The sequence below is a fragment of the Gymnogyps californianus genome, chromosome 19, assembly GCF_018139145.2.
Source record: "Gymnogyps californianus isolate 813 chromosome 19, ASM1813914v2, whole genome shotgun sequence".
NCBI lineage: Eukaryota > Metazoa > Chordata > Aves > Accipitriformes > Cathartidae > Gymnogyps > Gymnogyps californianus.
Genome location: NC_059489.1, coordinates 1,584,004 through 1,597,696, shown reverse-complemented (window position 1 = coordinate 1,597,696; position 13,693 = coordinate 1,584,004). Strand labels below are relative to the sequence as shown.

General features: G+C 54.3%; 1 protein-coding gene across 2 annotated transcripts in view; it reads right to left on the bottom strand.

Annotated features, from left to right (window-relative positions):
• Positions 1-2,665: 2,665 nt before the first annotated feature.
• SLC39A11 (solute carrier family 39 member 11) overlaps positions 2,666-13,693 on the bottom strand; it is a 97,752-nt gene continuing 86,724 nt past the window's right edge. The window contains exons 8-10 of one of the 2 annotated variants that reach the window (XM_050908412.1): positions 4,362-4,460; positions 2,989-3,147; positions 2,666-2,817 (exon numbers count right to left, since the gene is read on the bottom strand). In XM_050908412.1, the coding sequence (XP_050764369.1) occupies positions 2,739-2,817; positions 2,989-3,147; positions 4,362-4,460 (337 nt within the window). In that variant the 3' untranslated portion in view covers positions 2,666-2,738. The remainder of the gene's footprint in view (positions 2,818-2,988; positions 3,148-4,361; positions 4,461-13,693) is intronic. The other variant, XM_050908413.1, reaches the window with a different exon arrangement.

Below are 13,693 nucleotides of genomic sequence, written 5' to 3'. Positions count from 1 at the left end.
TGATTACAAGGCTGCCTTTAAATGTATAATGTTTTTTTGTACCAACTTACACCACACGCCAGAAATCAACTAAGAAAGTATCACCAACAGTCTGCGAGAAATCCCAACCTGTAGACACCCTTGAGGTTTTTAAGTTTCATGCGAAGGCTTTCGGCTGAAAACAGAGGGCTAAAAGCTTTACAAACACTTCTAGTGTGTCTAGAAACGAGGTAAAGAGTGGTGGAAGATCGCCCAGCCTTTCCACTGGTGGCACTGGGAAGGAGAGCCAGGCCATAGGGGTACAGGGCTCCTGTTCCCGGCCGTGGGCAGGTCCCTTCCCTCTCCCTGTCCCTTCCTGCGCCGGGATGGCAGGGACAGCTCTCACCTGCTGGTTTGAAAAAGAGGGTCCTGACACCCCTCGCTTTTCCCACTGAGGGCCATAACCCTGAATTTCCCCTGTGCCCAGAGAGACCCAGCTCATCTCCGCAGCCCCGCGGATCCCGGGGAAGGTCGGGTCCCTCTTCCCATCCCCATCCCCTGGGACGGCACCGCTCCGGGCTGCCCCAAAGGAGCATCACCCCTGCGGCTCATCCGGGGGCTGCAGGATGCGGTCACAGCCTCCCGTGGGGCTGAGCTGAACCAGGGATGGCACCACCACGTGTGTGCATGTGCGTACACCCCTGCGTGTGACCGTGGTTCCAGCACCCCCGGGTCGGCGCAGGCAGAGCTGCTTTTTTCCCCCAGGGATTTCTTGCGATTGCTTTTTTCTGAGTCATAAGGCATGAACCAGTGTCAGGCGCTGGAACCTGGGGGTGAGCTGGCCGGCTGCAGCAAACCCAGTGAACGCTAAAACACTCTCACGAGATGCCTGGATGAGGCACTGCAAAGCTGCCTTTCTTCGGCTTTTTTTTCCCTTTTTTTTCTTCCCCAAAGAGGCTGCCTTCCTGGTTGAGAGGCAAGACCTTTGACAAGCCAGTAACAATTAAGCTGGAGAAAAGAAACGTAGCAGAACGGAGGGAGGAGAAGCAAAGGTACGGCTTTACGGCGTTAAAGTAAATCAGTGCAAACTCTGAATTTCCCATTTATTGAAACCAATCACAGTTAAAAGGTCAAATCCATTGGCAAACAGTAGTTTCGTATCATCCAGAGTGACACACAAATGAAGTACAAATGAAATCCAACCAAAAAAAAAAAAAAAAAAAAAAGAACCAAACAAAAATGCATGGCTCTAGCTTAGTTTATTCAAGCCTGTTCCCTTTGGCTGCCCTTCCTGCAGCTTCTCCGGCAGGACCAAACGGCGGTCCGTGACCCCCCACACTCGCAGCCCCCTTCCCCCGAGAGCCCCGCAGCTGCGGAGGGACTGCGATGCAGGCAGCAGCCAGGCAATCCAGTTATTCCTGCCGAAGGGTCTAATGAACCCCTTTTTACTGAAGACAGAAGCATCCTTAGCGAAGAGGGAGGTGTGGTTTACAGCATCCTTCCAACTTCGGCATTTTGCTCCTCGCTCGAGCGTGCACCAGGCACAGGGAGGGACGGGCAGGGCTCGCTCCTCAGCCTGGAAGGGACTAATCCTGCCTGCTCAGGAACGGCCGGTCAACAAGAGATGCTTGAAAAGCAGAGGGTGAAGAGGCAGGTACACACGGTGCGTGTTTCTGGCTCTTCAGGTAGGATAATTAATTCACCCTGATGAATTATTTCATCCTGACTCTGCTCGGGAAGACAAGGGCTCCCGGCACGCTCGGGTCCTGACTCAGCTCCGAGCCCTTCTGCGGGGTGAAGCGCGACCAGGGCCACCGGCGGGAAAAACCTGCGTTGGCTCTTCAGGGATTTATGAACCATTGGAACCAGCAGCCCTAAACCAGTAATTGCTCGGTAAGGCCAGACACAGTCACGGGCCTACGTGGAAACGTATCCTGCTGTACGCCAGTCAGGCAGCACATCAACGACAATGTGGGTGACCACACCTTGCCTTTTCAAAGAGTACGTGCTAGAAAACACAAAAATTATTCTTTCCTGTTGGTTTTTTTTTTTTCAGAGAAAACCTCAGGGTATTGGACACAATGCATTACATCAATGCCCCGCTTAGGAGATAAATTTAGGAAAAAAATGACATTTCCTTCTTACAGAGATCCCAAGAAAATTCATTTTTATTTGCCTGGACTATTTGCATCCATCAGAACAAACACCCTAAAACATTCCCAAGGACCAGCAGGTTACACGAGACCCGCGATCCCGCAGAGTGCTGTACGTGTTATCTTAGCCCTAATGCCTTCCACTTGCCTTTCGAAAAAAGGGTGGAAATCGAGACTCTGTAAGGAGTTTACTCCATTCAAATGCCTTGGTACTTAACCACAGACCAGCTTAAACACACGACAGGGAATTTCTAATCTTCTACAGAACAAAGATGATCAAAACCCAGAGCGACCTGACTCAGAGGAACTAGCCCAGAGCGGAAGGGAAAGGACAGGGTGACCTGCAGCCCGGCTGACGCGTTGTCCAACAACCCTCCCGAGAGGAAAAGAAAATCTGGTGGCGAAAGGAAACCAGGACCTGCGAGGAACCACCCGTATTTGTGCTTTGAAAACCATCGACATGACGTTGGAGGGGAGGAAGAGATATAAAATTATAGGAAATCAACACCAAACCAGATCCAAAAAAAATATATATACAAAAAAAGTCTAGAGGATAACGCGTGTCCAGTTCCAAATGCCACTGCAGAAATGGCTCTGAAGTCTTCTCCTGGGGAGCCGCACGCTGCCCTACCCGAGCCCAACATCCAGGGACATCATCACCACAAATCCTAATATCGAGGTCCAGGATGCCAGCTTCCCATTGCCACTGCAGGGAGAAAAGGGGAGGGCATGAGCTCCTGGGAACCGGGACCGGCTTTTCGGATGAGGGAAGCGCTGCTTTATATCTCATCCGGGCAAGGGAAGGGATCTTCCAGAGTCCTCTGTACTTCCCCCCGTGTCTATCTGCCTTTAGTGGTGGTCACCGAGGGGGTCTCACCTGGTCTGTGCCTCGGGGATGATATCGTCCATCACCACGTAGACCATTGCTCCGGCGGCAAAGCCCAAGGCGTAGGGGAGGAGAGGCTCTGCCACCACCACGGCGAAGGCACCGAAGACGCCGGCTAAGGGCTCCACCATGCCGCTCAGCTGCCCGTACCTGCAAAAGACCGAGACTAAAAGCCACCGGGGACCCGGCGCGAGGGGCAGCACAGCCCTCCCGCGGGGCTGCCGGGCTCTGCAGCTCCCCATCCCCACCGTCCTCCCTAATGCCACCGTGTCCGGGAAGAGGTCAACCACCTGGCCATGCCAAGCCAAGCCACCTAGATTATTTTAAACGGGCAACGAAGGTGATTTGACCTAACCTAGCTGATTTTTCCAGGAAGGGAATTAAGGCACGATCCAATTCCTTCCCCCCAAGAGCTCTGTGGGATTTGGGGATCCAGCTCGTGGGCACGGATGGGTCAGAGAGGAAACATTTCCAACCAGCATAGCTCAATCCCAAAGAGGACATCTGGCCACAGCCTCAACCAGGATGAAATTGTGCTCTTCCCCCTCATTTTCTTTCTCTCTAGGACTGTTTTAACTCTCCGGACCATGGGAACTCCCTTCCCAGCAGCAGCAGCAATCCTGGTGCAAGTCCCAGCACCGGCTGCGCTTACTGAATTGGAGGTGGGTGGGAGGAAAAGAAAACAAAGCTTTGTCGGGAGCCATTTCCAAGCCACCCCCCTGCCCTACCATCCATCACCCGGCCGAGCACACGTGCACGGGCAGGAACGCAGCCCTGCGCTCGCAGAGTTCATGCCCTTGGCTTTTTCACCTCAGGGAAAAGAAAAAATAAAAAGCGGGTTTGAAATCCAGCCCAGAGTGAAGTGAGAGGAAAAAAACGAAACAAAATTTAAAAAAAAAAAAAAAAAACCAAAACTTAAAAAAAAACCTGTTTAGTGCAGGATCTGGGAACTCACCACAGGCACTCAGCAGGCAGCTGAAGAGGGATGGGGTGACCCACCGGGATCACCGATGCATCCCTCGGGAGCCGGGGGCTCGGAGCTGAGCTTAGGCACTGCGGAGCGAGCAGGGCAGCACTCACCGCCCTTCCTCAAAGCTGGAAACCAGCAGCGCTCCCAGCAGCAGCTCTCTGTGATGCCAGGAGGGGACCCGGCAGGTCTGGAACGTAAATTCCAGCCCCAGCAAAAACACCCACTCCACGGAGACTGCGGGAAGCGGCTCTTGGCTGGAGCAAGCCCATCCCAAGGGCAGCTCAATGACGGAGCAACGCAAACGGATATGGGGAGGAAATCTATAGGCACCCGTTTGTCAAGAGCTGCTGGCGGAGGGCTCTCATTTCCACAGGCGAAGAGGAGCTCAGCTTACCAGAACGCTTTCCACGTTGAAAATCCAGCACCGCGCAAAGGCAGGCTGACGGCCAGGCCCTCCGGGAAATTCTGAATCCCAATCCCGATTGCTAAGTTCCTATCCACACAAAAAAGCACAAAAAAAAAAAAATATATATTTATATATAAGGTGGAAAGCACAGCCTGGGGTAGGCTTCTGCGAGCTGGGAAAAAAACCCAAGACATTATTAAAGATGTGCCTTTTGAATGGAAGTGCAGCTAGCCCTGGGGCTAGTCATGCTAATATTTAACATGAACACAGCAAACTTCATCTTCAAAGAGCTCTGCAGCATTTAATCAGCTTCAGCACCAGCCCTGGGAGCGACAGGGCCCAGGTGGAGGAGAAGAGACCTGTCCAGGGAGGCCCCACGAAGCGTTTCCAACCCGAGGCTTCCCGGGAGCTGCGGCATCCCTGGACGCCGGCGTTTGGGGCAGTCCCAGGCTCGCGGGTTCCCCGGAGGGTCGGGGTTCCTCCCTCCTGGGGGGGCTTTGCCAGAGGAGCCCCAACGCAGCCCCGGGGGGTGGCCGGTCCCTCTCCTGCAAGCTGCCCCAGCTCGCACCAGCACCATCCTTAACCATAACCACCCCTGCACGAGCCTTACAGCCGTGGGGCTTGTCAGAAGACAAGTAGTATATTTTAGCCACAGGCTTTTGCTTTCTTTCCCTCTTTTTTCCCTCTCTTGCATCCTATGGAAAGGCGGCACTTGGACTTCCAGAGCTGGTCTGTCCATCAGTAAAGTAGCACAGGAGGAGGCAGGCTGCTGTGAGGACCGTTTCTCCAGGCACAAGAGATAAAAAGGCTGATAAAGGGGGTTAGGCAGGCAGACACAGTGAACTTGAACCGCTCCAAGTAAAACCCCGTGTCCCCAGCGGCAGAAAACACGGCTCTTGGAGCTAACAACTGAAGGACAGACAGGAGAGTTTTGGAGGGATGTTGAAGGGCAGAGAATTAGGTGAGGTTTCTCCTCGTTTGCCCTCTCCCCTTCGATACTTAGACCCGACACCTATTTCAGCATCCACCTTGAGAGCACCCTGCGCCTGCCGCTGCATTCCCCGAGCCAGGAGCCTCTCCCGTGCAGTGACCCCATGGTGAGACCACCACAACATCCAGAGCTTATCCAAAATGGAAATAGCTCCGTGAACAGCTGGCGGTCAAGAAAGCTGGATTTGCAGTGGGAGAGTTTGTCGGATCCTCTACGCGGGAGGCGGCTGCACCCCAGCTCCGTGCATCAGCACCTCATTGAGCAGAGGCTGCTCCCGGCACCCCCCACCCACGCCGTCACCCATCCTTGGCCAGGATTTGCTCCAGCCTTGGGAACAGTCCTTCCCCTCTGCTCCAGCTCTGTGGGAGTTTTGGATTTTTGGTGAAAACCAGGAAACTGGGATATGGAGTTTTCTCCTTCACTCAAGGAACAAAAACGTTGCAAGCACCAAACCAAATGGGGCTCGTTTTTTCTGGCGTGGGCTCCTTAGGCTGAGCGGCTCCACGAGAGTGAACGATAACTTGTTCCACAATTGGAGCATTTCTCCCGTCGTAGCTTCGCTGGTGTGCGTCGGTGGAGCTGGCCGTGGACCGTCCCGGGGGGGACACCGAGAGTGCGACCGTCCCGGGGGGCTCAAAGCTCCAGCAGCGAGGTGCCGGGCTGCGACCTGCCCCAGCCCACGGCTCCGAGCAGGACCCCAGCGCCTCTCTGCAAGGTCACTTATTCCTTTGCCAGCAGCTGAAAGCTCCCTTTGCTGCTTTAAACACTTGTTTCCTATTAGTAAAATAAGACTGGTGAGAAAAATCTCTCTGAGTTGTTTAAACTTCTACCAGGGTTTACAGAAGAGGGGAGGGGAAGGGGGAGAGGCTGTGGGTTTCCCTAACCAGGACAGGCTATTACAATCAAAAACATTATTCAAGGGAAAGAGAGAGAGAACGGAGGGGGAAAAACATCCCTTTTAGAAAACACTGGAGCCGCTGTCTGTGCGCTGGGTTTTTTTTTTCCTCCTTCCCTCGCCTTCGCACAAAGCAGCTATTACTGGCCCCGACCACAACAAATTAATGGGGTGGGAGAGGGAGGTGTGAATGGAGGGGTCTGTAGGGGAAGGGTGACGAGCCCCCCCCTCGTCCCCAGTCCCGCCGGGAGAAGGGAACCCCGCGCTGACCCCTTGCCCTGCAGCAGCCCCGGGGGGGGAGAGAAAGCCCCGAGGGGCAGGAGGAAGGGGAATTTAACCTGGGGAAAGATCCAGCAGGAGAAGCCCAGACGGGTGGGTTTGCCCCTGCTCTCCTCCTCTCTCTCCCACGCACACCTCGAGCAAAACCCTCCAGGACTCCCCAAAAGCAAGAACCGGCCCCGGCCCTACAGCTTGGGCCACCTCCATGGCAGCGCCAGATGCCCAGCGGGTCTGGCACGTGCCAGGGATGGGGCTGCAGCCGGCTCGGCAAGTATAGCAAGCAATGGGCTGCAGCGAGCAACGTGCCCTGTGCCACGGCATGCACACACCACAGCGAGCAACGTGCAACGGCAAGCAGCGTGCCACGTGCCACGACACGTACACGCCACAGCAAGCAACGTGCAACAGTGTGCAATGGGTCACGGTGTGCTCAACACCAACAGGGACCCGCTGGGGCCAGGCCACCCACTTCCCCCAGCCCTCGGCAGGGAGGGAGCAACATGTGTCTCCTCCCAAGTCATGATTTTAACCTGTTTTCCCAAGAAACGTGGGTGTCGGCATCACGCGGCGTGGGTGCTGGCAGTCGGGGCAGGCATCGGGCGCAGGCACACAAAGCTCCAGCATGCGGCGTGGCAAGAGGCAAAGGCCACCGGAGACCCAGCGCCTGGCTCCAGGTGTCCCTGCACGTGGGGTTTCTCCCTCCTGCCTTGGGACATCCGTGGGGCAGAAACGACCTTCTGGGCTCAGCGTCAAGCTGAGAAGGTCCCCATGTCATCTCCTGGCCTCCAGTCCCTCCATGTCCCCGCAAAGGTCTTCTGCTCTCCCAGACCACACTCCCCCACCCCTAGGACCACTCGTTCCTTCAATGCTTCTTCCCACCGCAGCTCTGCCTGAACATTTCTTGGAAATTGGGGCTTTTTGAGCCTTTCCCAGGGACACTAATCTCATCAGCATGAGGATAGCTCCGTGACAACATGGAGGCCAGGAACACATAAGCCTTCCTATTTGCTTTGCCTCGGTTCGCTGCACAAAGGGTACCTCCACTCGCTGCTCAGGGGCCACCTCTGTTTGCCCAGCGCAGCGTCTCGGGAGATGTCTGGGTGCTAAGGCAAAGCAGATTTACCTCCAATACCCCAACTATGAAATAACACCATCCCAAGGGACATTCCTCTCCCCCTTCCCTGCCGAGCCGTGCACACCTCACACCTTCTCTGTAGCTCCCGTGTCGAGCTGACGGCAACACGGTTGGTGAGAAAGCAACTGAATCAAAGCTGCATTGTGTACAACGAAAACAAAGGCGTCCTTATTACGGAAATAGGTGGGGATTCTTGGAAGGCTTCCCCCGACTGCAAAGAAATACATTGTAAAACAGATGCACAAAGACAGACTGGAGCAGCCTGGCCCAGGGGAGCCGAACCTCCGGGTGCTCACGGCGAGCTACGGGACACAGAGGAGATGACAACAGGGAGATGAGCCAACGTAGCCAGAGGGACAATCATCGGGATGAAATGTTTAGAGACATTAGGGTCTCTAAAGCAAGGAAGGTGGGGAATAACTGATAGAGAGGTGTTCGAAGCAGATCCCATCTGGTCTGACGGGTCACCCGTGTCCAGCTAGAAGACATTTTGCAGACAAGGAGGATAACCTGTGGCTCATCCCCAACCTACAAACATGCATTGGTCCAAAGAAAGAGCAGCCCAGGGGAAACCACACTGGACTCTGCCTGGGGATGCGCATGCCCCGTTAGCAGCTCTGCCACCGGTGCCCTGGCCAACACAGGAATGTCACTTGGGTGTCTCCTCCGTTTGGGCACAACAGACTTGGAAGCATCGAGGATCAAGGAGCCAACATGCATTGGACAGACTACCTTTCCCAGCTCTCTGCCTCAGTTTCCCCATCTATGAAATGGTGGTGATGACAACAATGTCCTCCATAACCTTCTCAATCTGGGACCAGAAACGCCACTAGGACACGTGCCGTCTACACGTAAGCTCTGCAGAGAGCCAAAGATGCTGGGATGGGTCTGCCCTTGCGTTGGCTGATCCTCTTCTGCAGCAGGGCCCTGTGCTGCAGTTTTAAGGAAGAAAAGGTAAAACCGTGGTATCCTGGTGGAGCTCCACCGAGGACCAGCTCCTCATGGCAAGAGGGAAAGACTCCGTGTCCCCCGGGAACATACCGGGGCTGGACCTCCTACCCCCAGCTCGCCTGCCAACTGCTATGGCACCATGCTGGGAGACTCCAAGTTCACTTTCAAAAAAAAGTTGGCATCTCTGTATATTTGCAAGGTCAAGGCACAGAAAGCCTTCTATAAGCCTAAACCCTTGTTTTCAAGGGCCTATTCTTTTACAAACTGATTATGAAAGCAGGCTACATATTCTTAACAAGCCCCTTTTCACTACGGCTTTCAATTCCCTCCAGTGTATAATGTGCATGTGTATTCTTGCATGGCAGGCCCTTACATACTGTTTTGATTGTTATCGTCTTGCCATGAAAGGGCCGATTGTTTTGGGTTCCCAAGATTACATCATGGCTCCCACTCGGGCCGCCCGTCGAGGTGTTTGATCAGGGCTCGCAGGTGGGAAGGAGCTCCGCGGCGAGCGCAGGGCCCTCAGCGTTTCCCCATACCTGCCCTACCTGTTAAACACAGCTGCCGGCACGCTCTGCCCCGGCGTTACGGGAGGCTCTCACGCGAGGAGGCAGCCGGGGAGCTGCCGGGGGGGGAAAGGGGTGGCAGCGGTGCCCTCCGCCAGCCCCCATGCCCACTGGACCACGCTCCCACCCTGAGCAGCAGCCTGACCCATCCACGGGCACACAGGGCTCCTGGTGACTCCCTTGCTTTACGTGCTCAGCATTTTAAAGGCCAAATCTGCAAAAGCAGGTGGGAGGATGTTATTCCCGCAGATTTGCCCTTTTGATATTGCAGTATCTTTCATCTCAAACACTCAAAACCATTAGGAAAAAAAAAAAAAAGAAAAAGCGGATACAAACCTACCGTGCCTCCTCCTCTGGAACGCAGCCACCAGCCCCATTACCCACGGGGACACAGAAATGCATGGAACAACATGTACCCCCATCCCAGGCAGGGGATGCAGCACGTGCTGCCCATCGCAAGATGCCTTGAGCCTGAGAGCCCTCAGCTCTCCTCCCCACCGACAAAGAAACAACCAGGCTGGTAGCCACTGCCCAATTTTCAAGTTATGCAGACATACAGAGAGATTGGAAATTATATCAGAATGAAATCCGAAAAAAATAGGCACCCTGTTTTCATTTGGAAGTTGACAGCAGAGCCTCCACCCAAACCGTGCCACAAGCAAGGTGCTTTCCAAACGGCACCAAAGACAGCCAGTACATCTGAAAGGAAGCAAAGGGAAGAGGAGAAGCAGCAGGAAAGAATTTGGGGCACAAACCAGGGGAAGAGCTGCAGAGATCAGGAGGCAGGAACAGGCTGGGCGGTCGCAGGGAAACTCATCTCTAAGGAGAACCGCAAAAGCACAAGACGAAAAGGGCACGGGTTTGAGCGGTTACGTAGCCTGCTCCTGGGAATAGAGAAGCTCATGTCGGGTCTCTGCTGGAGCCATGCATGGTAGGCACATCCCAATGGAAACAACGCCTGCTCCCCTGGTGCTTGGCCCTTTCGGCGCTGCTCCCCAGTAGCCACTTCCATACCTCTTCCTGCCCCTTCCCTCCCTCTTCCCTCTCAATCGCTTGGGCTCTAAGCAGCATGCCGCCTGGTCTGTGTCACATCTGCTTGCCTGGCCCTCCGCCAGCCTTAAATATAGACCGCTCTGGATCCGCACGCAGTAAACATTTACAATTTTAGGAAATTTTACCCTTAATTTATCCCAAAGGCATGTAAGCCAAGTTCAAAGTCATAAAACCTGTTCTCCCCTCTGACTGCAGCAGCCGGGACGTGAACTTTAGCTGAAGAGTAAGAAATTCTCCAGCTTTCCCGACACAAATCCCCACCGGTGCCAGGCCAGCCCGGGATGGGGCTGCCACCCGCCTCCCCTCTCCGGCAAACCTCAGCTCAGGCAGGGCTCGGGCCGGCAGGATGGGGAAGCCCCCGCACCACCCGGCCGGCCGCATCCTGCACACCAAGGTGAAAGGATGGGGATGGGTCTGTGCGTGAAGCATCCAAACACATTCATGTGCCTGAGCTGGTTCCATCTTCAAGTTACATCACTTAACTAAAACGCGCAGGACTTGTTTTTTTGGGTCTTTTTCTTTCCTTTCCCCCAACCTGCTGCGTGTTGATGTGCTCTGCGTCCTGCCTGCGGCACACATGGCTTTGCTAGGCTTGCACGAGCACCGAGGCCCTGTCCTACCTCCCCTCCCGAATCCCGATTCAACCAACATCAAACACAAAGCTCAGCTCCCCTCGCTATCTCACGGTCGCTGCATCCTCCTGCGCTCCTCCGGGAGCACTGACCTTCCAAACCTTTCCCGCACGAACCACCAAGTTGTTATCATTACGGCTTAACTGGCCGAGGAAACTGGGGACTGGCACGCGAAGGCAGGCAAGCCCTCAGAGGCAGCTGGCTAAGGGTACAAGAACATCCCTCGAGATACGTAGTGCAAGCGAGGGTTGTCACACCGGGCACCGGGCGCTGCCAGCCCAGGTTCGGATGCCCCGCGGGGCTGGGGCATCTCCTCCCCATCCCAGCAAAGCCAGGGGGGACTCAGCCGAAAGGACAGGAGTCCGGACACCCTGCCCCGAGCCGTGCCCCGATGCGAGCGGCTGCCAGTAAGAGTAAGTTCAAAACCTCGACGTTGGCCGGAGCGGGCGATAAGTGATAGAAACTGCGGCTGTGCGCGGCTGGCCGGCGGTCATTGTTCTGTTATGGCAGGCGCGTATCTACCGCCGGATCGCACGGAGGGGTCCCATTGTCTAGGGACTATTTATTCCCCTGGGGTTTTAAAATCTTTATTCTTATCTGCCCAGTTATTTATGTAACTGTTTGATTTATGAGTCAGACTCACGCACAGGGTAAAAGTTCACGTCTCCCCCGATCTGGGAAGCACAAAGACACGTTTCATGAGCTCCGCGCGTTCCTGCTCTCTCCTCTCTTTCGCCATGTTTTGACCTCGGCTGCACAGCAGGAAAGGCTCGGGGAGCCTCGGCGCTTTCTCCTGCTGCCAGATAAGAGCGTGAACGCGACCTGCAAGCGCAGGATCCAGCCAGCACTGGCGGAGCCTCGCCCGGCTCCGGCTCTCTGAGGCTGGTATCTGCAAAATGAGCAGGAGACATGACCGAGCCCTGGAGTTGCTCCCTGCAAAACCCCCTTTGCAGGAGATGCAAGCCAGGAGGAATTGCCCTTGTCCTGCCGCTTGCTCTCGCGGCACATGATGAAAAGCAGGATCCATTGCACAGACAAACTTCTATTTGCACAGTTATGGTCTACCTAGCTAAAAAGTTAACGGATACTTGTAAATGGATGCAGACATCACTTCCCATTCTCAGCATCGCTTCCCCATCGTATTTGCTGGGGTTAAATTCGTGCCCAAGGAAAGGGACCAGCACAAGATCCAAATATTCCCAGGTCTGACGCCGGTGACATCGCCCGCACACAAATGGGCTCCCGGCAGCCGGCGGGCAGTCCCCAGCTCTGCCCAGCCAGGCGGGGAGGTGGGGACCCGGCCCGAGGCAGGACGATGCTTTGGCTGCAGACAGGTTGGGTGAGCCCCGGGAGAGAGGCTCAGCCCCTGCGACGGGCTCCCCTCTGCCCCTGCAGCAGGGAGCTGCCTCAGTTTCCCCATTCATAAGATAAGGATAGGAAGGCAGCGTTAAAAAGCAGCATGCAGAGTTGCAGGACCCCCGCCGTTGCTGTTATTCACAGCATCTTTCCTTTTTCAGAAGCGTACTCGGAGAAAAGCTCGGCATCATTAGGGGCCACCCCGAGCCCTGCAGACACCCAACTCCGAGGCACCCAGTAAATCCCACCAAACTGTTACAAGCAGAATGGCAACGACCATAAAGAGTCTGTGGCAACAGCGAGAGCTCGCACCTCGTCAGAGCCGCCTCCCAAAGGTGATGGCTTGGACAGAAATTTCTCCATTTCTGAGCAGAAATCAAGAACTTCCTTCCCCGGCAGCCACTGAGGAGCCACAGGCAGCACCTTCCCACTCCAACCATCACCAGGAGGTTTCGATTAAGACCTTACAAGCCAGAAGCACCTATTTTTAAATACTTTAAGGCGACCCTCATATGAGACCTCATTAACTCTTATTTTAAACAGCGTCAGGCTGCAGATAATTTAAATTTTTACATATTCATATAGGCACGCCCATAAATAAAGCAGGATTTAACAATGTGGCTGCATTGATCTCGGGCAGGGCTAGAGCTGGAGGCAGATACAGAACCTTATAAAGGTTATTAAAATATTTTTTAAAAAATTAAACACACAGAGAAGCTGGGTGGTCTAAAAGCAGGGCTGGGATTATGGCCCACCTACAAAAATTCCCAATAATACCTGCCAATTAATGCTTATAGCTTCATGCAAAAACGCCAACCCTCTCCTTTTTGTATGACTCTTCAAATTGTAAGCACGTTTTACATAGAAAATTATTTTACATGCCACAGAAATCTCAGTGCAATAACATGCTGGGGTGGAGGAATGGTTTAGGGGGGTATTTTTTAGGGTTTTTTTTTGCCTTCTCCTCCAGATCCAGGCAGCCACCAGCACACACGGCCCCCATCACTTACAGAAACCAAAAGCCTCGAACAAGGCAAGGGAAGAAGGATGAGTGTAGTTAATAAAGACAGCATTCTTCCTCCCTGCTAGGGGGTGAAAAGAACCTGAAGGGAATCAAAGCCCAGCTATACATATAGATAAATATACATATGTATTTCACACGTCCTCTCTCAGGTGCCTGCAGTAACCTCGTGATGGAGCTCAGCATCCCACTTGTTCCCACCCCACCGTGGGCAGCCCACCAGCCAGGCGAGCAGAGCTCGCTGCCGTGGCAGGGTTGCATCGAGGAGCTCATGAACGATTCCCGTGCGTCCACGTTTGCATCCTGATGGAGATCATTAGCTAAGAGCAAAATTAAAAGTACTGAAATGGTTTCTCCTCTTCCCTCTCCTGCCGTATCGCTGTTAAAACCCGCCGGGGGAGAGAGTGGAAGCACCAGAGCAGCTCCTTTATGCAGCCCGAA